The sequence below is a fragment of the Eptatretus burgeri genome, chromosome 6 (assembly GCF_056783735.1).
Source record: "Eptatretus burgeri isolate ZD-2024b chromosome 6, Ebu_testis_v1, whole genome shotgun sequence".
In the NCBI taxonomy this organism is placed as follows: domain Eukaryota; kingdom Metazoa; phylum Chordata; class Myxini; order Myxiniformes; family Myxinidae; genus Eptatretus; species Eptatretus burgeri.
In genome coordinates, this window is record NC_140966.1 from 50,115,609 (window position 1) to 50,141,441 (window position 25,833).

General features: G+C 42.7%; 2 protein-coding genes across 7 annotated transcripts in view; one reads left to right on the forward strand and one right to left on the reverse strand.

The window, feature by feature from the left end:
• Positions 1-13,820, forward strand: part of SUGT1 (SGT1 assembly cochaperone of MIS12 kinetochore complex) — a 62,260-nt gene extending 48,440 nt beyond the window's left edge. For both annotated transcript variants that reach the window (XM_085884977.1, XM_085884978.1), the window contains 2 exons: positions 3,306-3,481; positions 12,296-13,820. In XM_085884977.1, the coding sequence (XP_085741103.1) occupies positions 3,306-3,481; positions 12,296-12,403 (284 nt within the window). In that variant the 3' untranslated portion in view covers positions 12,404-13,820. The remainder of the gene's footprint in view (positions 1-3,305; positions 3,482-12,295) is intronic.
• A 7,137-nt stretch (positions 13,821-20,957) lies between these two features.
• CNMD (chondromodulin) overlaps positions 20,958-25,833 on the reverse strand; it is a 25,404-nt gene continuing 20,528 nt past the window's right edge. For all 5 annotated transcript variants that reach the window (XM_085884981.1, XM_085884982.1, XM_085884984.1 and 2 more), the window contains one exon: positions 20,958-21,565. In XM_085884981.1, the coding sequence (XP_085741107.1) occupies positions 21,338-21,565 (228 nt within the window). In that variant the 3' untranslated portion in view covers positions 20,958-21,337. The remainder of the gene's footprint in view (positions 21,566-25,833) is intronic.

The window sequence follows — 25,833 nt, forward strand, 5'->3', positions numbered from 1 at the left end:
TGGCCATCTGTTGGTGGCCAATAACTTGGTTGCTGCGGCTCTATGGCATAGATCTATTTGCCTGCAACCACTGGAAGTACTGCTGGACATGATCCAGGCTAAATTGGTGGATTTTTGGGGGGGAGGCCATCATTGGCTGCGGCCAAACGTAATATGCCATACTTCATCCGATGGAGGTCAAAACCTTGTTCATGTGAAGTCCCGCATCAAGGCCTTTCGCTTGTGCTCCATCAAATGCCTTCTATACGCTGAACACCTGCCAAACCACCCCTTGGCCTATCACATTTTGCAACAAGTGGGCAGATTCGGCTATGGTCTTGAAGTGTTCCTGATCCTCCTCAAGGTTGTGGATACATAAATACTCCCCATATTTTCCCAGAACCGTTTCAATGCCTGGAATGTCTCTCTGTGAGTCGCAAAGTGGACGCATACTTCCCAGGGATGTACAAAATTGAGCCACTATTTTTTTAATCCTCTCTTTCCTGATATATTCTGGAGCCGTGAATTGTGCCAATACAATGTTTTAATGATGTGGGCATAAACAAAGTATGGCACCTATGGTCAAACTCTGGTTTAGGGTGGAAGACTGTGGAGGAAATCTCAACTCCAACATGGATTTGATCCAGGAAGACAATTTGGCTAATAATGAGGAAAGTTGTGCAAAAAAAATCATCAATCATGACAACTGTGGACTCAAAACATTCATGTTCATCCTGATGAACCCTATTTCCCCAAACTGATTTTTGACTATTCTCCCAGAGACCTCCCCCTCTTTTAGCACAGGGGCAAATGAACTATATACTGCCGCCAGCAAGAACCTGTACAAGTTGTGTTTGAAGATAATTCTCGGCATTTCACCATTAACTGGAGTGTCACATTGAAAGAGGCTACTTCCTGCCGGTCCCCCCACTGAACCTGTATGGGAATCAATGCATTAGAAACTAATCACCAAAGTAACAGGATCATTGGATCATCACTAATCGCTGGATCATCCCATGTATCACACGTCAGGAACTTTGCCCCAATATCTGCATGCTGCCCATTTTGCTCTGTAAACGAGGACGTATTTCACTTTTTTTATTGACTGTGAAAGACTTCTGCCATTATTTCATTGGTTAAGTTTTGTCTCTCTCAAAATGAATTTCACGTTTACTTTTCGATCGTTTATTTATGGGTTCAAAAAAACAATGTCAACATAGCAAATAGTATGAACTGCTGTGTTTTTTGTAGGTACGGTAAAACTTGCTATGTATTTATCGAGAAAGGAGAAGAGAAATTGAAAACCCCTTCAACAATGTAACGTAATGTCATTTTTCAGTACGCTTGTTTCTGAAAGGTTTAAACTTGAATTTATGTTTTCTAAAGCTCTGGCTGTTCTTGATATTTTTGTGGAAAAATGGTGCTTGGAGGGTGTTTGTGAAGTGCATCAAAATGAATTGGTGTTATTTTTTTGATATCATTCCAAAAATGATGTAATCTTCTTTAAAAGTTGTAGTATTGCGAAAAAAAAAAATTCTGTTTGCTTTTCTTAGGTTTCAAATGAACGTTTAAAATTTTTTTTTTAATTTTTCTGTTCCTGTTTTTCTCCTCACTTTAATCCTCTTCTCTTCTTCGTTTTTTTTGTAAATTGTACATTCATGTAGTTTTACTTTTGTAATAAATGGACTCCAAGATTCAAAAAAAGTGTCTGTCTCTGTCTCTATCCGGACGTGATTTTGGCTCCAGGCGGTATTTATGTCTGGATGGGAGTTTATCTCCTGACCTTGTTTATAGTATGACCGGTATAAAATGGATTTCAGATTTTGTTTTCATCTTCACTGTTATTCTATGCAGAATCATTTTGATGAGACAGTATGAATCGTAATTAACGCCCCTCCTTGCACCCCCTTCCCCCCACCCCTCCTTGCTCCCCCTCCCTCCCTCTCTCCTTTCCCCTCCGCCTCTTCTCTCTCCCTGCTCTCTCTCTCTCTCTCCCTCTTCTCCCCTCTTTTTCTCCCTCCTCCCTTCAGTATTACCATCAGCAAAGCGACGGGTGGCATTTGCTTGTTTGGAATATAATTGAAATTTGTCATTGATTGTTTTCAAGACAACTCTTTTTTTTTCTATACCCGTGTATTAACTGCACCCCTAACTTATACCTTTTTTGCCGATGATAAATTGCAGTTTATACGGTGTATGTTTGACAGCACTGAACCATCATTTGCAGTTTGGAATTTCAAAGCCAATTAACAGCTTTATTATATCCTGCGATGATTAGTCAAGCCCTTCTCTTTAAAATGACTCGTTACCCTCGCCGAAGGAGAGGGTAGAGCATTTGGGTCTGTTTATCTGTCTGTTTGTCCACACAGAACTTTTGTGTTTTTCTCTGCAACCTCTTGTCGGATTGAGACGAAAATTTCACCATTGGTGCGACGACTCATGTAAAACGTTTTAATGATAATTATGATGTCATAGGTCATGTGGTGTGGCAACCATGTTGGAAAAACTTTGCACCTCCATCTCTGCAACCACACCAAGGAAAAAAATTAAAACTTGGCACAGAGCAAGTACTCCTCATGGTGAATGAGTGTTTTTTTTTTGTTGTTTTTGTAAATGATGTCACAGGTGCCTTCGTTATGACATAATTGCATATGTAGAATGCTAAGTCTGATCAGTATGAACATTTTTGAGGGTCATCTAGGGATAAAATGGAACACTGAAAAAAAAATTGATAATATCATCAGTCACATGATTCAGCAGCCATATTGTTTAAAAATAATAATAAACCTTCAAAAATCTTCTTCTCTGAAATGGCCAAACCGGTCATCACTACCAGCAGTTATAAAGTAAAAGTTCTAATTATGTCTGTTATTAATTACGTAACACACCAGTACACAAATACCACACAAAATACACAACACAAAACTACACAAATGCCACACAAAACAAGTCCTGACGAGGGTCTGCAATCTCTGCTGTTTTTCTTGTTAATTAATTGTGATACTAGTCAAAAAGACTTGTCTTGGTCAGAAAGAACATTTCAAAGTTTACGAGAATGTTTCAACAATTTTGAAGAATTGCACACTGTATGATGCTGCATACGGCCAATATCCATTGTTGAAGGTTTTTCTTGCATCAGTAGCCAGGATATTGTGAGTTTCCTGGTTTCCGATTCGAGGACATCTTTCATTCAGTCTTGTGGTCTGTGTGCTGGAAATGTGGTGTTTAATTTTCTGAGGTAAGGGGGAAAATACGCAGCTTACAATGAAGTGTTTAGTCGTGATTTTCTTTTTTAACCCACTATTTCTTCTTCTGTGGTTTCTCAGAGACACAACCAGCATACCCATCAGCATCAGGAAAAAACTGGGATGCTCTGGCCAGTCAACTGGCAGCTGAGGAAAAAGGAGAAAACTCAGAAGGAGACGTGGCACTGAATCATTTATTCCAACAAATCTATGCAGATGGAAATGAAGATGTACGCCGAGCTATGAACAAGTCTTTTGTAAGTAGGATGCTGAATAAACTACTGAATATAAAATGTAATAAGTAGCTTGGTGGGCTGAGCTTTTTAAAGTGCATTCTTCATTATCCGGTTTCCAGCTCTTGCTATGCAGACGTCTTGCTTGGCTCTTCCAAAGCTGTCTACCGGCCAATTTGTTTTCAACCCCCCTCCCCCTTTCATGTTGCAACTTTTTATTTATTTATTTTTTTCAAATATTCTTACATTGTGTTGATTCCTGTCTTCCTTCAAAGTGACCCATGTGTTTGTGTTTGCTTGCTGTTTGTAACGTATTTGGGTTCTCATAGTGTAGCTTGTATGCTAGACAAGTTTCCATCCCCATTTTCTGCCACATCTCTATTCTTCTCCCTCACCCCAAAACTGTTCTCTTGCACTTTGTAGATGTCCTTTCACCTTTGTATGAATTATTGCTACCCTGCATCCCTTAATTCCTTGCATAGTCTGTGTTGATCATTTGTTTTCCTTCTGGTTTGAACCCTTACTCCCCATCTCCATATCTGTGCTCTGTTCACTTTCCTTCCTCTAATTCTTCTTCAATGAAGAAAATCATTTTAAAATGTATAATCTCCTCCCCTCTGTCCTTCCTCATATGTTCTATGTAATTGGGTACTTCTTTGCATAATCAAGATGTAATTGGGGATGTTTTATCCTCTGTTTTTTTTACTTTCCCACCTCTGCTCCTTTGGCCTTTCCTCTGTCACATTTTCCATCTCTTGCTGTTTTTATATCCCCTTTGTTTCTGCCCTTGCAAGCACCATAACCCAAATGCTGTGCATCATCTTGAACAGGAACCACAGCCTGAGACTAAAGCAGAGGAGGGCGAGGACTGCAGTAAGGCAAGGGTCTTTCACTTAGAGAGTTGTTACTCCGCATGCGCGAAGCGAAAAGCGGGGTTAGGCAATTGGTCCATGTCCGTCTGATCAGTTATGATCAAGGAACAACTTTAAATTGAATGTTATATTTTGAACACAAATTGGAACATGAATAAGAAAGTAGCAACGAGGGCTCCTGCTCCCTCCCTCGTGCGCAAATGTTCAGTCTACAGTGCACGCTGTATTGTGCATGCCAGACACGCTGCACTCCACCGCGCATGGGGAAAAGCGCCTCACCCCACTTCATACTCGAGAAGCGTTGTCCGCACAATGGATGTAGACATGTAGGGGAAGACTGGAAGAAGTACAGGTAAGAAAGAATGCAGGAAAGTAATTTGGTGCCAGTTTGGAGGACCAACTGTTCATGGTAAGCAATGGGTGGTTGGTGGCAAATAATATAAGAATGAATCGATTTGAGTGGTAAGGAAGATAGACGTACCAAAGTATGGGAATAAACCTGTAGGATTGAAAGAAAGACCGATAGGATGAAAGAGGGGTTGTTGAGTTGAGGTTTGGTGAAGGGGATTACTCGTGGATTGAGAAAAGCAGAGAGGGGGGATGTTGTTTGAACAGACTGATGGGGTATTGAAAGAAAGATTGAATGTAGCAGAGGGTTTGTAACGGAGCGATGGGATAGGGGCATGACAAGGAGCGGGGGTGGGGGGGGGAGGGGGTGAAAGGCAAGCGGCAAAGGTCTACATTCACACTATTGCAATAAGTCATCTTCGAGTCTCCTGCGTGTCCATGTATGCTCTTCCCCAGGGTATGTTTCCAAAACCATCACATTACCCCCTTCCCCTTACTAGACTTGTCCTGAGTCTGCCAATTCTTGTGCAAATTAGGTGTAGTTCCCTCCAATAATGTTCACCTCGCCTATCCCCTTGTGTGACACTGCATACATATGCTGCCTTTGAAAATGATGAAAACTAATGTGTTGGGTTCCTTCACTCTAACACATCCACATGAGACTTATAAATACAATTATATCCCTAAACACATACCAGGTGGGCTTAAACATTTTTTACAATTATTTACACACTTTGGTCCCTGGTACCCAAATGAAACTCCTCCCCCACCCCCCCCCCCCAAAAAAAACAATGCTCTTCAGCCCTCTTCTGGGGAAAAACGTAGCCATCAAATGGTACTTTGCTGTTGAAGGCAGTCCTGAGGGGGAGATTATGGGGGAAAAAACGAACCGCAGGTGGGACCATGTGGCTGTTTGTCGGAGGCAGTCTTCAATACCCAAGTGGCCCATATTGAATGAAGATCTTCTTTGGCCTGGAGGACATCATTGGAGTAGACTACCCTCCAGCCCCTGAGGATTATTCTGCCCCACTTGACGCAACGCTGGTGATGTAAAGGCCGCAACACCAAGTGGTCCTTGGCGCAAAAGTTGAAGAACGGGGCCACACAAAAGTGATCGTTGGCGCAAACGTTGAAGAACGGGGGCCACACAAAAGTGGTCCTTGGCGCAAACGTTGAACGGGGGCCACAGAGAAGTGGTCCTTGGCGCAAACGTTGAAGAACTGGGGCCACACAAAAGTGGTCCTTAGCGCAAACGTGTAAGAACGGGGCTACAGCACAGTGGACTTTGAAGATCAACTTGGAGGCGTGACCAGGGTGACAGGCAACGGGCAGGGCAAAGGCAGAGGCAAGGCATCATGGCAAACCAGGCTCTGCAGATGTCACTGGCTAGCCTCTCGGTACACACATACCTACCTGTGGGAGGTGATTGTGTTGGCCGATTTGAGAACGGGGTCGGCCCGAACCTAACTGTCCCCCACCCCACGTTAATCTCATGGGCCTATCCTCATCTATGAGTCTATGTCGGTCTATGTCTATCCTATCGGTCTATGTCCCCCAATCTCCAGTATCTTTTTCTGCTCTACCCGAGCCTAACTCTTTAAATTGTCCCTATGTCTCCGAACTAGAATGTCTCGCTCTTGGGTTCCCCTCAGTTGAAGCCAAATTCAGACTAAACCCCTGTAATCCCCTAAGGATCCCTGAGGAAGGAAATGTGTATCTGTGTGAACCTCAGCGCAAGTTCAAGATACGTCTGCAAGTCCCATGGCTTCTCCAGGCATGTTAATCCAGCGGCTGGTGGTCACCTGAGTGGTGGATGGTGCAAAAGGGCAAACACAGCACTCTTAACTATTCTATCTATTGTCACATCAACAATTAAACTTCCCTGGGACTTACCAACATGTCTCTTTATACTATGTGGTTCTAACAACCTCATTCACCCATCGCTCTGTGCATTGGTGCTCCCTCTGGTTCTGGCCTTACCCTCTGTTTTTCATCTGTGCCTCCACACAATTTCCTGGCTTGGCTGTAATTGCACTCTCTCCCTCAATGCCATTCTCGTATACAGTTTCCTGGACCATAGGTTGTTCCTCCATATCGTCGTCCTCATCAAAACCCAACTGAACAATCTGCTCGCCTTGGTCCAACATAACTGCAGAATTACTTTTTAATTAAAATTTGCACCCTCATCACGCTCTGTCACAATTTAGAATTTGCTTCCGAACTCCCGGTCCTGAGGCCACCAGCTACGTATAATTCCGTGGTCCAGCGGGTTTCTAAACAACCAAGAATGTCAATTAACCTCGTAAACTCTTGCGGGGTTATCCGTCGGACTCGAGTTACTTGAGGAGGTGACTAAATATTCTGAGTTTCATGCCCTCATCACACACACTGGTTACTGCCAAGCAAAACAGTGAGTGTACGCTGGCTAACGAATAGAGCCAATTGGTGAGGTACAACTTCCCGTCTCCTTGAGATACCGATCAACCTGCTGCAACCACGAGGCACGTGGTCGGCACATTGACCCCCTCCACTCACTATGCTCCCTCGCTGAGATAATCTGGTGAGCAGGATCACCGTCAGGAAAACGAGCCACATGTCCAAAGAGCCGCAGCTGACGCTCATGGACTATGCAGGTAACAAATCTCATTTGAGTCTCTCTCAGAAACTGCTCGTTAGACACAAAATCTGACCAGCAATAGCCAAGGATTCTCCAAAGTGACCTGGTTCCAAAGGAATTAAGTCTCCATCTCAGATCCATGGTCAGAGTCCAAGTCTCACATCCATCAAGCAAGACTGGATGGAAGCACCAAGGACCTGAAGACTCAGACTTCGTCGTCCTGCACAGGTTCCGGCAGCGCCACACCCCATGATCCAGGCCTGACCCAGATGTATATTGACCTCTGACTGACAGCCTGCAGAGACGTGAATCTCACCGTGACCTCAACATCCTCACCACAAACGGGTACAGACAAAATAGCATCATCCAAGATGTCATTGAAAGCCTGGATCCTAGTTTTGACCCAGGAAACCCATAATCCCAGCGGCTCCGACTCCTCATTCAGCACCTCCATGGCCCCCAAAAGGATATCTAGAGTCCCGCAAAGATGACTGCATCATCTGTGAAATCAAGGTTAGAGATATTGACATTCCCAAACGATGCACCGCAGCTTGATCTCTCCGACATCCTCCCCAGAATCCAGTCCATATCCCTACCCTGGCCTAATGTTGCACCCAAATTTGGTAGCATTCTGTTAGGGTGGTGGGCTTGGGATCCAAGGGTCCTGAGTTCAAATCCTGCTTGGTTGTTGAATTAATACCATATTTGGTTGACTCGGTCTTTCATCCATCTGAGATCGGCAAAATGAGTGCCAGCTTGCCGGGATGATTGAGCCATTCAAGTATCCTGCGTCTGATTGGCGACCCATCCAGGATTGTGTCCAATAGCCCAGGAAACTGCTTAGGCAGCACCAACGCTCTGCATCGAGTATGGTCATAATGGATGGATGGTAGCATTCTGACTGGTGGGTATTTAGAGGAAGATTTTTGAAGAAATTTTACTTAGTCGGCCATTTTGACATCGTCATGTGACTGGAACGAGCTTAACAATTGCTGTTACCAGTTATGGGAGGAACGTTGCTGCCAAATTTCAGCCGGATCAGCCCAGCAATTTGGCCGGAGAACTTGGAAAAAGGAGACGGATGGACAGTGCACGATGACAATACCTTATCTGAAATGTAAATTCCAGATAAGCTAAAAACGTCCCACTTGAAGCTGGTTTCCTGGAAGGCAATGCTTTATGACTAAATTTATTCTTTGTTTCCATCAATGACATCTTTTCATGTTTGGCTAATCCGTTGTATAATTTTATAGATTATTCCACAATGAGCAGGTCAGTACACCACCCTTATGAAAGGCATTTGGGAGAAATGCAGGTTGTTGATCATACACCTGGAACTTGTCTTTCATTGGAGGGAAATCCCATGTGCTCTTTGATCCCTTGCAAGTATCGACTTTCAAACTAAAAAACAAACTCTACTCTGGCAAACCACTGCAGGAGCTGCACTGCTTTGAACTCCAAGGTCTCAATCTTTCACAACCTGTCTTGTGTGGACCACATCCCCAAGCTAGCAGAGGCAGTCTTTGACTAGGAAATCTCTGGAGAGTCAAGTCCATTCTCAGCTTCTCAGTTCAGTGCGTGCATATCCTTCATCTCAAGTTTATGGATCTCCACTCCCTACTTTGTATCATTCTCTCCTGCAGACATTAGTCTTATAGTCTGTGTTACTGGCATATCTAAAGGCCCTGGCACACCTTGACGATTTAGCCAGCGTATGCATGACGTATGAAAAATTTGGCTAAAACGCTGGCACACGTCGAATACGTTATGGGTAAGTTTGTATACGTTAAGAGCACGCTGGCATATGTCGGCGTACGCTGGCATACGTCGTAGTACGCCGAGCTGTTAGACAAATTTTCCATGCTTGAAATTTTTTGACATATGACTCACACGTTCTGCATAACGCTGGCCATAAGTTGAAGGCACATTACGCGATCGTTGACACACGTTACTTGTAAGTTACTCATAAGTCGAAACACGTCGAGGTAATGGTTAGCGTCAGTGTTCCAGACTCCCTGTTTTGTTTTGTTTTTTGTTTTGTTTTTTTTCCTTCGGCATGACGGTGATGTTGACACTTCGATTTCGAGTGCGGTTATAATATAATATAATTAATAGGCTGCCGCTCAACAATTTAAATCATAACCGCACTCGAAATCGAAGTGTCAACATCACCGTCATACCGAAGGAAAAAAAAAAAAACGCCGATAACACGCTCACCATTCGTTGGTATAAGTTATCTATATGTGATTGAAACGTTCTGTGTACGTTACTGATACGTTATGCATACGTCCAACTCGTTATGAATACGTCCATACTGGGAAAAAAAACATCAATAGTTCAGCGTTTTGCATACATTTTGATACCTTGCCATACGCTGGCTAAAACGTCAAGGTGTGACAGGGCCTTAAGCAAGAGTGCTTGTCCTACACCACATGAAGTAGGTTGTTGGACTCAATTTTCCAATGCCTCACCTCTGGTCTAACTCCTTCACCATCTTGTCACAGCCATACGTGCTCTTCCAGAATTACACACCTGGTTACCTTCACCTCCATTCTTTTGTACTTTTATTCCCCTTCTGTGGAAGTGCTTTTTGCCTTGTGCCTCTCCATTCTTTGATGAGTGTCACCTATCATCACCTTATATTCTCTCCTCTCTTATACTCTCGTGGACTTCTACCCTTTCTGCCATTCATCTGCAACATCTTTGTCTCCATTCCCCATTTAATCCTCAGTCAATGAAACTGCTTCCCTCTGTTGTTTATCTCCTCCCATGAGCCAACATTGTAAACTAAAAAAAACGATTTGCACTGTCTTGGAGGAATTTGGGCAACTAGAAACACCCGCTCCCTCTGGGCACATTGGCAAGTCCTCTCCCTCCCCCTCCCCCTTTTGCAGGGAGGGAGGATCCCCGTTTGTACTACCAACACATATGCAAAATTTGGTGGAGATCAGGCCAGCCCTGTTTTTGTTTAACTTGCAGATGTGTACACACACTTTATTTAATACCAGCAAATACAACCCATCATTTCGCTCACAGGAATATTGAGTGAGGTAGAAGAAGGTGGAATGTGGGCAGAGCGACACCCACCAAACTTTGCTATGCACTCCGGGAAGGGGGGAGGGGGGAGTGAGGAGGATGGGGGAAAGGTGGTGGGGAAAATGGGGAAAGGGAGGGCATTTGAGGGGAGGGGGTTCTTTGTCCGTGATTGGTGGGGGGGGGGTTGGGAAGAAGTAAACATGAGGGAAGGGAAGGACAATAAAGAGCCCATACAACATTTTCTTTTTAACCACCAGGTTCTACAATCTACCTAAAACCAGGTGGTAATATTTAAAACCCATGCTCTCTACTTGGCAAAGTCCTGCGCATGCATGCTCGCACATGCAGTGATCTTTGCACACCTCTGATCGGCTCACTTCAAATTTGATTCCTTGATGCTTCACTCTGTGGAAGCCATTTTATATACATAACTAAACTGTCAGTCTTTAACGGTCCCCTTCACAGAGGGGAAGGGTGGGGGAGTATGGGTAGGGGAAGTGGTGGGAGACAGAGACAGAGACAGAGACAGACAGAACAAAAACAAATAAACAAACAAGATTGAGATTCCAGCAGATGTGACTGCCAGTTTAGCATTCATCTCAAAGACGACATCTACATGTATGAATCATCCTGCCTGTGAAACACCGGGTTGACAGTTTATAGCTGGGTCGGGATTCGAAGAGCGAGTGTGCGTACCTCTCGACTATCCTGCGGTTATGTGGCGATTCATTGCTTTGTAACAACTGAAAATATTTTGTACTCATTATTATCATCTAATTTATTTTGCTTTCCTAACTCTGGAGATGTCCCCACGGAGATCTGAGTCGCGGTATCCTCGTGGAAGCTTGAAGAGTACTCGCCAAGTGGCTTAAGCACTCAGGGAAGCAGTCCAACGAATTGGTTGAAGAGACTTAAAAAAAAAAACGAAACGTTTAATTGTTTTTTTTTGTGTGTGTCTATGTTGAAGTGACGGGTTGTACAATGAAAGAAAATCGTATAAAAAGGGGAGGCGTTAAAATAAAATTGCATGTTTTCAGTGAGCGACCCACCGCCCGAGGTACCGCATGCATGACCATGTGAGGCCAAATGCACGTGAGTAGGGCCTGAACCTTGTTCAAGTCGATCGAGTTATATTCGGTGATGGTGCAAATACTTTTGCCTTGTAAGGCCATGCATTACTTTGAAACGAACAACCAAGCAGCTTGTATAGGGCTCACCAAGTGGCTTAAGCACTCCAACAAAATGGGTGATGAGGAACGGCTGGCTTGATAAGTGATTAGCGATTCCATAAACACCATGCAGCCGGAGATGCCCGGAACGTCAAGCATTGTCTGAGTTGGACAAATGAACAATTTTTTTTTAGCAGTCGGAACTGATAAGTTCAGTGCCAGAGTTTAAATTTTGAAATTTGGCTTAGTTTAAGAGATTCTAGTGGTTTTGGCTTGCGCGGAAATGAAATAAATCCCACGAACGCTGGCATCTGGGCATTTATAAGTGCATTGCAATGTATCCGGCGATTTGTAGGTCTAATGATAAGACATTCGATGATGTGAATGAGGAAAGTGAAAAATAAAAACAAAAAAAACTTTATCGTTAAGAAACCAATTGCGACCTGTATCACATCGAGACATTGTTGAGTAGGCCAATAAAATGGCAAATTAAGACCCCAGCAAGGTGACCCAAGGATGAGCCTTGAGAAAGGATATAATTAAATAAGGCTATTAATTATTTTCAAAAGGGGTGTTTAAATTAACCCAAACACCCAATTTTCACTCATGCACTATCTTGGAGTTCCCTGAGTATGCATGCAAAGTTGGGGCCACGATGTTTCATGGTTTTGAAGTTATGGAGGAGATGGACTGACTGACAGACACACACTGACATTTATTCATGTAGATAGTATGATTTTGGAGATGTATGTTTTCAAATAATTTTTAATCTTGTATTTCACCTTTCTCTTTGCAGGTGGAGTCAGGGGGCACGGTTTTAAGTACAAACTGGGGTGAGGTTGGACAGGAGAAAGTCGAGGTGAAACCTCCAGATGGGATGGAGTGGAGGCATTATGAAATCTGATGCACCTTGCATCTCCACACATCAATCACTTGTTTTAGATTAAGCAAAAATACAAAAAATGCTTCTCCTTTGCAAGATTATGGATTGGTTTGATTTGAGATTTGGAAAAAAAAAAAGCTCGAGGAAAGATGTTCTCGCCTTTTTATATTTAAAACTAAATTGCTCATTTCTGAGCAAAATGCAAACTAAGTCAAAATAAAATTTGACAGTCGTACAAAGTGTCAGGAAAAAAAGGCTTTCCTTGCCATAATACCTTGCTTTGTTACTTGTTTGATTTAATACTGTGCACAAAATCATCCATATTTGGTGAAACGTTTCAGCCTCATTTTATTTTATCCAGCATTGTGGTGTGTGAGCATGTTGATGAATATGAATTGGTGTAAACGAGCCGAAAACAACAACTAGAAGGGCATTCAGGAGAGTGCATATCTCCGCCATGCAATATCTGATCCACGTGAACATATCGGGCCCATTGCATTTTTAAAATATCATGCGATACGGTATTATGTCGTTTTTGGCCCTATCTCTCAATGGTGAAGAATCACTTTAAAAATGAAATAATTATCGTATCCAGATCCGGATTCGGATCTTCACCAAAATCGAATCAATTTGTCCTTGTCACACAACCAACCTGTCCAAGTTTCATCCGAATCCGTCCACAACTTTTTGAGATATCTTGCCCTGTCGGTTTAGCCCCGTCTCTCAATGGTGAAGAATCGCTGAAAAAATTCTTAAATCTGGATCCGGATTCAGATCTTCACCAAAATTGAATCGATTATTCTTTGTCACACACCCAACATTTGCACCAAGTTTCGTCCGACTCCATCTGCAACTTTGTGAGATATTGTGCTATATAATCATTCTTGGCCCTATCTCTCAATGGTGAAGAATTACTTAAAAATTATTGTAGTCGGATCCAGATCTTCACCAAAATCTAACTAGTTTGTACTTGTCACGCACCCAACCAGCCCACCAAATTTCATCTGCATCCATCCACAACTTTGAGTATCGTGCACACAAACAGACAGAAATGGGTGAAAACATAACATCTTTCACCTCCAGTGGCAGAGGTAACACACTTCTCACATGTTACACATTTGAAAATTCTGAAGCAGAGCAGAAGAATCCCCTCTCCTCCTGTTTGCCTTGCCTGTAGTACATTGCCTAATTTGCTCTCACTGCAAATTGTCACTCTTGCATTTAAATCCGCAAATTACAAGCATCTCATTCATAGTGTATATAAGAAGATGAATGAGACTGATAGTGATGAATAAACCCAAAGGGGGGAAAAAAGAAGACATTTTGTGGAAAGTTTAAAACAGAATGGTTCTGCAGAGCAGTTTGTATCCTGACCACCAACACCTGCAACATCAATTTTAATTATTTTGGAATTCTATAATAAAGTTTGACTTCTGTGCATCTGTTGTCATTTATTCCATGCCATGTATTGCCCAGGATGCCATGTACATGCCATGAACACTGAACCTTGGGTCATACTGAGGATTTGCCCTTGAGGTAAGCTCTAGAATTGGCACAAGTTTGAAGAAGAGTGAGTTCTGAGATGTGAATATCAGCACACTAGGTATGTTGTGCCAAATGGGCTTTCCATTTTCATGTCTAGACTTGCTAAACATGTACAACTAGAGCGTTCATAAAACACAATACCCTGTGCAGTGTTGCTTCATTTTTAATAAATAATGATTTTAATGATTGTTTGAAAAAAAAAATCCAAAAGTTTAGTGCTTTTGAAGTAGTCAAGAAGTAGACCTGAAGACCACCCTTGTACACCATACCAATGAAGCTTCATTTAAATAGAAGTACTGCAACATTGGAGATTTTTTGGTAGTATTATGACAGGCGATTTGTGTACTACAGTATTCAAGTAGAAAGTTAATTTAAATCAAATAAAGATTGTAAAAGTCGAATAACTAAATTGATTCTGGATTTTACCTGGTGTCTTGCATCACCCTATCGAAAACATTACATTAGTTCTTTGTACCTGTTGTTTGTATCCTTTTATGACATCCTTAAAAACAGTGGGTTTCCTGTTTTGAATTGTTTTCAATTTTGTTTGGCTGCCAGGCAGGCAGAGAGAGTAGAAATATTATCTCACTCCGCACTTACGATCGCGCCAAATTCAGCCGAAGTATTGTAAAACGGTAAACTTGTCTTTCTATTTATCTACAGCTTCGTGTTCAAAATATAACATTTCATTTAAATATGTTGTTCCTCGATCATAAACTGATAAAACGGACATAGACATAGACCAATTGTTTAACCTTGCCTTTTGCTTCGTGTGCATGGGGTAATCAATTTGGCCTTTTCTCACAAAAATGCTTTTGCCACTGCCTTGTCAAAACCATTGCTTACAGGTGGCTTTTATGTATATTTACCATTATGAAGAAAATTTCCAAGGCCTGATTTTCACCTCTGCCACTGAAGGCGGATGGAGGTTGTGTTTTCACCCCTGTCTGTCTGTTTGAGAACAAAATATCTCAAAAAGTTGTGGATGCGTTTGGACGAAATTTTGTGGAGAGCTTGGAAATGTGTCAAGAATGAAATGATTCGATTTTGGTGAACATTCGAATCCGGATCGGAGAATTTTTAAAGTGATTCTTCACCATTGCGAGATATGGCCAAAAGGACATATAGCAGGATATCTCAAAAAGTTGTGGATGGATTTGGATGAAACTTTGTCCTTGAGGTGAAGTCTTCAATCCTGACAAATCTTACACTCTCACAATGTCTCTCTCAAAGGACTGTTTGGGAACCCCCCATCTACTTTCTGAACAATCCTCTGGAAGAAGTCCTTTCATTCAAGCTTCTGGGCCTCACTATCTGCCATGATCTTTCCTGGGAAAGCCATATTTACAAACTGGCCTCCTAAGCCAGTCACCGACTGGGCATCCTCCGTTGTGCAAAGTCCTTCCTCGGCCCACCTGAGCTCCTGACCACATATAAAGCTTTCGTCCGCAGCCTGATGGAGTACTACTCTCCCCTCTGGGCTGGTGCTCCTGCCTCTCACCTTTCTCGGCTTCACACTGTGGAATCCAAGGCATTGAGGATCATTGATATCTCCCGCAGTGAGGCTGAGTCTTTGGGCCTCTCACTCCCTCACCGCAGGCAGGTCGGTGGTCTTTCTGTCTTCTACTGTCTCCTCTCCGGTCCCCCCCACCCCCACCTCCTGCTCTGTCTGCGATATGTCTCCCCCATATTTCTGCAAGGTGCTCAAGGTCTGCCAGAAAGCCCCTTCTGGTAAAACTACCTCAATCATGAATCGCTGCTCACCTTCACTCTTTCATTCCTCTTCTTTCCCACCTTTGGAATAAACTCCCACACTCTCCTTCAATCCAATTCCTCCCTCCAGGTCTTCAAAGCAGCTGTTCACTGCCACTTCTGATCTTCCCCCATCCAAAACCACGATCTTTTCTACCCCCGTTAATCCACCCCAAATCCACCTTCTTCAAATTCTCTGCTTTCCTTCCTGAAAGTCCCTGTAGTGTCCATCTTGTTTACCCCATGTTCCCCACCCCATCCCTCTCCCTTCCACAGATCTCCTAATGTCTCTGTTCCTCACTGTTTTGTCCTTCTCACACCACTCTTGTCATGCCCCCCCCCCGCCCCCCGTGCTGTGCGTTGTGTGTTAGCTCTCATACGAGCCTTGACAAGGTCTACAAAAAAAAAATTGTTGTGAGGCCGTCAAGCCATCGGTATGCTGAATGGTGGAAACAATCAATAAGGAGTTGCTCGACAGTTTCATGTCCACCAGTCAACAATTTCGAGCCAACAGAACCGATACAAAGCCACAGGAAGGGTCAGCGACCGTCGTCTTCCTAGTACACAGCATGTGACATCAGCAAGACAAGACCGATACATCGTCGTCAGCCACCTCCGCTTCATGCCAGCACGAAAAACGGCCAGAGCCACCATTGGAACAAGGGAACGGCTCCTCAGTGACCGAACCGTACAACATCTTGCTGTACGGGGTTTACGGTGTCGTTGACCTTACCATGGACAAATATTGACACATCAGCACCAACTTGCACGACTACAATGGGCAGTAGCTGGTGGTAACTTGGGTGGGAGACGGTGGGCAAATGGCATCTTTTCTGATGAACTGAGGTTCAACGTCAGTTTTCTAGACGGACGTCTTCGTGTGTACTGTCGGAACGACACCGTTTTGCTCAGGGCTGCGTTATTGAGAGAAACCATTGTGTGAGGTGGTGGTGTTATGTTTTGGGGAGCAGTCATCCAATGAACCCTCCACACAATGTTGCAGAGCTTAATGCAGCCTTACATTTCCATTGGACAGCACTATACTACCACAAGCTCTGATCTGCCACCTGTGTTTATCCATGCCCTGTAGACTTCGAGCGTGCATCGCCACCCAAGGTGGTCACACTCTACATTTACTTAAATGACCCCTGTATTGTTTGACGTTTTTGTGACGTCACGTGCACATCCCGATTTTCCCATCTCTGTGCAGATTTTGTCAGACTGTCCCTGCCAAATCTCATGTGATTGCATACATTGATCCTTCTTCATATGCTGATGAAATGAATGCCAATTTTAATTTGGTATGCACTTTCATTGCCTCTCAGGATATGTATAAAACCAAAAAACACAGGTGGACGGTGAAGCCTCCTCGAGATGAATTCTCCATTGACCCACATGAGTATCTATTAATTACATCCTGTTTGAATGCGAGTTGGACCTGGCCGAAGATCTTGGGGTCTTGAGTTTGAGCCCCTGTCGTGCTGTTGAAATAACACCAGGTGTGTTGACTCAGCCTGTCATCCTTCTGAGATCGGCAAAATGAGTACCAGCTTCTTGGGAACAGGGGTACTGCATCAGCGGCACAGCCATGCCTCCAGAATATGATGCAACCAGCAGTCACAGCCTGCATACGAAACAACAACTCTTGGAACATATCCTTTGGGGTTTCAACCTTTCAACAGATCACTTAGACCCCCTTGACCCTTTATATCCCTCACACCAAGTAGATACTTGTGACCATTTTAAGACTCCCTTAGACCCCATGTGGACCAGGAGAATGTGGACCATGCCTGGTGTTGGCTTAATGGTGAGGTTGGTGGGCTTTGAATCCTAGGGTCCTGATTTCAAATCCCGCTCACCTGTTGAGTTAATACCAGGTGGGGTTAACTCGGCCTGTCATCCTTCCGAGGTCGGCAAAATGAGTGCCAGCATGCTGGTATACTGTGTCGGAGTGGTGATCCGTCCAGGATTGTGCCCAATAGCCAAGGAGACTGCTTAGGCAGCACCGACGCTCTGCACAGAGTATGGTCCCAATCTCCTTCTTGGACCCGAACTACTATTGTAAAATACACCTTAGACCTCTTAATACCATTTAACCCCTTTGAGACCCTTTGGGCCCATAAGACCCTTTCCACCTTTACCCCCCTTAGACCCCTTAGGCTCACACCACGCAAAAATGTCGAGTCTTCCTGCAATATACTCCACAGACGATGCTTTTTTTTCAGCAAGTAATACACAAACTCCACCCACCTGGAGGGTGGGTACTCTGCTTGTTTGAACATAATTTGCTTCGTGGGTCACTGAATTGGTTCGTCACACTAAGAATTTTGTTTGAGGGCAAAAGGTCAGAGGTCAAGGTATAAAATCGTCAATTTTCATCTGATTGACTTGACATTTGAACAGGGTTTGCATATTGTGGCACTGAAGGCTATTGTTTGAGGTCAAAAGTTTTTGGGTTTTTTTCCTTTTGTACACATTATTGAGGCTCGTCAAAAAGCGTGTACAAATACAGTAAGTGGATCCAGACACAAAAGGACAAAATGAACAGTAGAGAGAGAGGGGGAAACACCAACAGCAGAGTTGAAGGCCATGACAGGGGGAGGCAGATAAACAATGGGGGCAGGAGAGAATGAATGTGGTGTTCCAGATGGATACAGAAGGAAACTCCAAGGAGGGAAACCTGGAAATTTGGAAGGAGGGATTGGGGGGGGGGTTAACGAGGATAGAAAAGATCATCGTTTTGGATTGGGTTATCGATCTGAGATTGGTGTGAGCAGCTGTCTTGAAGACCTGGATGGAAGGAGATTGAAAAGAATGTGGAAGATGGTTCTAAGAGCGGAGAAAAAAAGAGAAAAGAATGAGTAGAGGATGGTGAGCAGTGATCCGAGATTTCGGTCGTTTCACCAGAAGGGGGTTGATGGTGGACTGTGTGTTCTGCAGACACCTGGGGGGGTGGAGGGGACAGAAAGGACAGAAAGAGCAGAGGGTGCAAGACCAGAAAGGAGGTGGTAGAAGACAGAGAGACCACCGACCTGTCTGCATTTGTGAAGTGATACTCAGTTTTATCACAGGAGATTCCTTGAAGCCCTTGGTTTCTACGGCGTCAAGCTGAGCATGATGTAAGGCAGGTGAGCCAGCCCAAAGGTGAGAGCAGTACTCCATCAAGCTGTGGATGAACACCTTGTAGGTGGATAGGAGTTCAGGTGTGCCAAGGAAGGACTTTGTATGATGGAGGATGCCCAGTCGGCGGCTGGCTTTGGAGGCTAACTTTGAAATGTGGTTTGTCCAAGAAAGTTCATTGCTGATAGTGACACCCAGGAGTTTGAATGACTGAACTTCCTCAAGAGGATTGTTAAAAGAAAGTGGATGAGGGATTTGCCAGATGGTCCTTTTGGAGAGAGATGGTGAGATTGAGATTTGTCAAGGTTGAAAGACATGTTCCAAGTGTTTCACCAGCTTGTGATTTTTTTTTTCCAAGGCGTGAGGAGAGGGACGAGGCTGCAGCCTGCCTGTCTGAAGGATGAGGTGTGTCATGGCAGAGGGTGGAGTCATCAGCAAATAGATAACGAGGATATTCCAGAGTCAGAGAGATCATTGATGAAGATTAGGAATAGGACTGGGCCCAGAACACTGCCTTGGGATACTCGAGCTTGACAGGGAGAGGACATGAAAAGATTCCATTGAGTGCCACACGTTGACTATGAGAGTAGAAGAAGTTAGTGAGCCATGTTTGGAGCTGATCTTGTTTGCCATCGGCAGATTTTTGAGAATAAGGCAGGATGCCAAAGTGTAAGGTTATATGTGAAGGTCACATAAAATCATAAATTTTCATTTAAATCTTGAAATTTGTACAGAATTTGCATATTTGTTCACTAATCAAAAGCTGGAGCCTATTTTTTTTTTATGTCAAAAGGGTCAAGGTCACATAAATCGTCAACTTGTATCTGATTGACTTGCAATGTGAGCAGGATTTGCATATTGGATCACCGAAGCCTATTATTTTAGAGGTCAAATGTCAAAGATCACATAAAATCATGCATTTTCATCTGATGGACTTGAAATTTGAACATAATTTGTGTATTATGTCACTGAATTGTTTCATCAATCTAAACATAGAAGCCTATTTTTTGAGGTCAAAGGTTGAGATCGCATAAAATCATCAATTCTCCCCTATATTGATTTGATATTTGAACAGGATTTGCATATTGGGTCATAGAATTTGTTCACCAATAATTAATCAGAACGATCGAGCGAGCCATTTTGACATGTCAACGCTTTCCATGACAATAATTTTACCCCATTATAATCAAATGGGAGCTTTTATGAATTTATTATTGCCGTACCTCAATAATTTTTCAAGATGTCAAATTAAAATTTACATAGCATATTTGTACTTATGTGTAATATGTGTGAGTAGAATTTGTCAAAGGTCAAGGCTTGTGGAAGGAAATTATATCACGTTGCATTGATTATCCCTCCCATGCGCATGTGTTTAAATAAATGATTCAACCAATATTGTGTCTGCTAACTCGTCTGGGCACTGAGTTTTTCCACCACAGGCTCTCGAAAACATGCAAAACACCGATTAGGCCTTGGAAAATTTATCAGCTAAATTTGTTTTGCATAACAATCATGTAAAACACTTGATGGATCAAATTTTCATAATTGCCAAATTGCCGTTTCCATGTCAGCTATTTTTTTATTTGCATTTCACAAGTATCATTCTCTGCACGACATCCTTCTATTTTCTGTTCGTTACATCCACTACCAAAGGTGGATAGAGATTGTTTTCACCCCTATCTGTCTGTGAACACGCTATCTCAAAAAGTTGTGGACAGATTTGGACGAAATTTTGTGGAGAGGTTGGGTGTGACAATGACAAAACGATTCGATTTTGGTGAAGATCCAAAAACAATATTTTTTTTAACTTTTAAGTGATTCTTCACCATTGAGAGATGGGTCCAAAAACGACATATAGTTGTCGACGTAGATATTTATGATGGATGTCGAGATTTCAAAAAATTGTGGACGAGTTATGACAAAATGAAGTGGACGAGTTGGTCAGGTGACAAGACCAAGCACATTGGGCTTTGGTTCAGATCCGAATCCAGATCCAGCCTATCAGTGGAATACAAAACAAACTGTTCAGCCTGGTGGAGGTATAAACTATACCAAGTGCCGTTCAAGTTTGTTTTGTGTTTAGTACAGCAAGCACAATGACAAAGTATGTTTATTCATGTGGTTTAAAAAGACATTCTTTTGAGAACTGCACACTCGCTCATGTTTCCAGAAGTTAGATTACTCCTTTCTTTTTATTCATTGTTCCACATACTTTGGAATTATCCAGAAAAACTTTTCTTTGGAAAGGAATTTTTCACATTTAAGCTTTGCAATAATTGGGGCATACGGGGTAGACAGAGAGGAAAAATGAAGGGAAAGTGGAACTAAAATATATGTAAAGAATTTAGAAGAAGCCATCAAACAAACTTGTGAAATACAATTTTGGTTGATAATAGGTTTTGAAGTGCAATGAGCAGGGCTCATTGAAAACTGATACAACAAAAGGTTAATTGCGAGAGCACATTAAGCAGGGCAGTTATCGGTTTTTGACGACCAAGTGAGGAAGACTCATCTGTGGATGATGGTATGGGCCACTCCTCACACCACCCCCAACACTCGAGCTGCCCACCATGAGCAGGGCATGATGATGTTGCAATGCTTGCGGCAGCCACGATAATTGTAAGGCCAAGGCCAGTAACCACGCAGTGGTTCACAGACACGGTGACAGTGGCGGTAACCACGACGGCATGCAATGCAACAGAACCCCTTGTGATCCAACATAGGGTCAAAGGTCACACTTCGATCCTGCTCACCCAATTCGGCCCTCTGCTTGGAAAAAAATGGAAAAAAAAGAAACGCATTCAATCAAGTTGAACTTGACATATAACCCCACAACCCCCCACTTCCCAAAGGAGAATGAGTCCCAAATTTCCACAACATTTTCTTGCACAACGTTTTGTGAAACAACATTTTGGTGTGATTAATGTTTCCACAAGTTTTAAAAATATAAGCATGAACAAAGTAACTAATCTATACAGTTTATCACTTGATTTCCCAGTGGGACAATTTGCCTTGAGGTAGCCACATCAATCATTCAATGAAAAGTACCATACTTTACCATAGTGAGTGTGCAGTCATTTTTTTTAATTACCCAGGGTACCTACAATAGCTCATCTACTCTTCGTGGAGGACACCCTGGGATCTCTAACGTCCACCAACTAATTAATGCTGGCAGATGGGACGCCAAACTTAATGTCCATCCGAGGGGCGGTGCAAAAAACTGCACGCACCAGAATGATAGTTTACAGCTGGGTTGAGATTTGAACCAAGGTTAGACAGCTCAGAGGAGTACACTGCCAGCCGAGGTGATGGTAAAGTTTATATAATAAAAAAAAAAAATATATATATATATATATATATTGTCTACCCCCTCTTTCAAAATTTTCACCTTTTGTTGCCTCATAGCCTGGAATGAAATTGCATTAAATCAGACTTTTCCCACCTTTATTTACACAACGTCACCGACAACTTCCAAGTGAAAAACAAATTTCATAAAATTAATTAAAAATACAAAACTAGAATATCTTGGTTGGGAAAGTGTCCACCCACCTCGTAATAGCAACTGTAAATTAACTCAGGAGTAACCAATCACCTTCAATCCTTGGAGCACAGTCAAGACAATCATTAATAAGTGGAAGGTATATGGTACCATCAAGACCCTGCCTAGATCAGGCCGTCCCTCCAAACTGGATGAACAAGAAAGGCAAAGACTTGTAAGAGAGGCTTCCAAGAGGCCAATGGCAACTTTGAAAGAGCTACATGCCTTTATGGCAAATACTTGTCACTGTGTGCATGTGACAACAATATCCTAAGCACTCCACAAGTCTGGCCTGTATGGTAGGGTGGCAAGAAGGAAGCCATTACTCAAAAAAAATCCCACCTTGAGTCCCGTTTGAGGTATGCAAAAAACCACTCCGGAGATTCTGAAGCCATTTGGCAAAAAGTTTTGTGGTCTGACAAAACCAACATGGAAATTTTTGGCCTAAATTCAAAACGTTATGTTTGGCGGAAACTGAACAGAGCACATCACCCAAAGAACACCATCCCTACTGTGAAGCATGGTGGTAGCAGCATCATGTCATGGGGATTTTTCTCATCAGCAGGGACTGGGTCACTTGTCAAGATAGAAGGGAAAATGGATGGAGCAAAATACAGAAAAATCCAAAAGGAAAACCTCCTGTCCTCTAGCAAGAAAGCTAAAATTGGGATGGAAGTTCACCTTTCAGCATAACAACGACCCGAAGCACACAGCCAAAGCTACACTGGAGTGGCTAAGGAACAAAAAGATAAATGTCCTTGAGTGGCTCAGTCAGGGCCCCGACCTAAATCCAATCAAAAATCTGTGGCATGACAAAGATTGCTGTCTATCAACGCTCCCCACGCAACTTGACTGAGCTTGAAGAGTTTTGTCCAGAAGAATGGGAAAATATTGCCAAATCAAGGTGTGCAAAGTTGGTAGAGACCGATCCCAACAAACTGACAGCTGTAATTGCTGTCAAAGGTGCTTCCACCAAGTATTAACTCGGGGGACGACCCTTGTCCAACCAAGATATTCTGTTTTTTTTATTATTATTTATCTTCTGAAATTTGTGGAATTTGTTTTTCACTTGGAAGTTGTGGGTTATGACGTGCAAATAAAGGTGGAAAAAGTCCGATTTCATGCAATTTAATCCCAGGCTACAAGGCAACAAATGGTGAAAAATTTGAAAGAGGGTGTAGACTTTCTATAGGCACTGGTAATTGAAGGTCATATGTCGGTAGAGGAGATGACAAAGTGTATAAAAAATAAATCAATAAATGAAAGTTGTTTGTTTTAAGTAGAGATTCTAAAGTTTATATCAACAAATGAAAAGATAATTCAAAGTTACGTGTTGCTAATAAAGATGGTAAAGTACATACAAACAAATAATGGGTACAGTCCTATACCATTCTCTTCTGTAAATATTGCAAAAATTCAAAATTGGCTCCAATCCCAAAATCATTTGATGTTCCTGTATACAGGTGTAAGTAGGAGATTGATTCTGAAAGGGGGTGGGGCTTCATATTTATTATAGTGGAAGGGGATGGGGCCTCATCATTATCATCATCACTGGCAGAACATCATTACTGATGATTTGTCTCATGTTTGGGGTGTCCTCGTGTATGAAAAGAGGCCAATGTGTGATGCACATTGCCTACTGCAGTTGAGGCTTTCAAATCTGGAGCTCCAATCCATTTGAAGTGATGTTGTACACTGCCTCCTCCCTATTCCATCTCCAGGCCTGCATGACGTCATCGCCATGCGTCAAAGGTGCCCAGTGATGACTCGGGCCGAAAGGGTGTACTCAGTTTTCACTCCGATTGTTTGTTACTTGGAAAATCGAAGATTTTTAAAGTATATTGGTCAGTCGATTTTGTTATTCTGTCTGTCTGTCTGTCTGTCTGTCTGTCTGTCAATCGCCTACAGGTCACAATTTCAAACCGATCTTCACGAAACTTCACCACATGGTAGAGTTTGTCATAAGCAAGAAGCCTATTGTTTTTGAAGTCAAAAGGTCAACATGGGCCAAAGGTCAACAATTTAGGTGAAATTTCTAAAATAGTCATTTTTCATCCAATTGACTTGAAATTTGAACAGGATTTGCATATTGCATCACTGAATGGGGGAACCAGCTACTTTTGAGATCAGACCGTCAAAGGTCAACTCAAGGTTAAACTTCTAAAATCATGAAATTTCATCTGAAACATTGCCAACTTTCATCCGATTAACCTGACGTTTAAGCAGCAATTGCATTGTGCATCACTGAATTTGGAAACCAACTATTTGAGGTCAAAAGATCAAAAGTCAACTCAAGGTCAAACCTCTAAAATCATCAATTTCAATCTGAAAAATAATCAATTTTCATCCGATTGACCTGAGCTTTGATTAAGATCGTCACTTTTAATCTTAATGAAATGGACATTTTGATGTATCCATGGCAACCTTGGGAGGGGGGGGGGGTGGACTTTCATTTATGCCCTTCCTCCACTCCTTTTTGTTCAGTGTTGTAGCTTCCCATGATTTTTCAAACAGGTCTTAGTCCTTCATGTCTTGTTTGCACAAATCTTTGAAGCGAAGTTTTGACCTTCCAATTTTGCAGATACCCTCATCTGGAACTTCATAAAGGATTGATTTGGGCAGACTCTCATCATCCATCCAGACCATGTGCCCAAGCCACCACAATCTTCGACATTTCAGCATCGCCATAACAACTAACTGATATAGCCATGGTCAAAACTTCTATGTCAGGAATGTTGCATTGCCAGTGAACCCCAAGGATCTTCTGCGGGCACTGGAAATGGAAGAGTTCAGCCTGCGCTCCTGCTTGACATATAAAATACACGTTTCAGCAACATAAAGAAGTATACCGAGAACACATGCTTGGTATATGTATAGCTTTCTGTTGGTCGTAAGTCTATTATTATTACATACTCTCTTTCGTAAGCTGTCAAATGCTGTAGTAGCTTTGGAAATATGTGCTGAAATCTCTTCACCTGTCTGAGTGTACTTGCGTCTAGAGCCAAGGTAAGGAAACTGTTCAACCTCTTGCAGTTCTCTCTCTCTCTACCATGTACTTTCAACGGGATGGGGTCACTGTTGCACTGTGATATCTTCGCTGTTTCTTTTTGCTGATAGTGACACCAAACTTGTCACATGCTTGAGAAAAAGCATCAAATATTGCCTGTAATCCGATGGCCGAATGGAAGACAAGGGTGGCATCATCAGCAAATAACAGCTCACGGATGAGTGTTCTTGTCCTCGTCCCAGCATTCAATCAAGCAAGATTGAAGAGATTTCCATCGCACCTTGTGCGAATGTAGACACTTCTATTAATGCCATTGACGACATATGACAACAGACAAGAAAAAAAAAAAAAGATTCCAAATAGTGTTGGTGCCAAAACACATCCCTGCGCACTGAGAATGGAGAATGGTTCAGATGACTTGCTCACTCCAAGCAGGGGAGGGGGACAGCCAAGGGGTTCCAGTAATAGAAACTCATAATTAGTACAGTG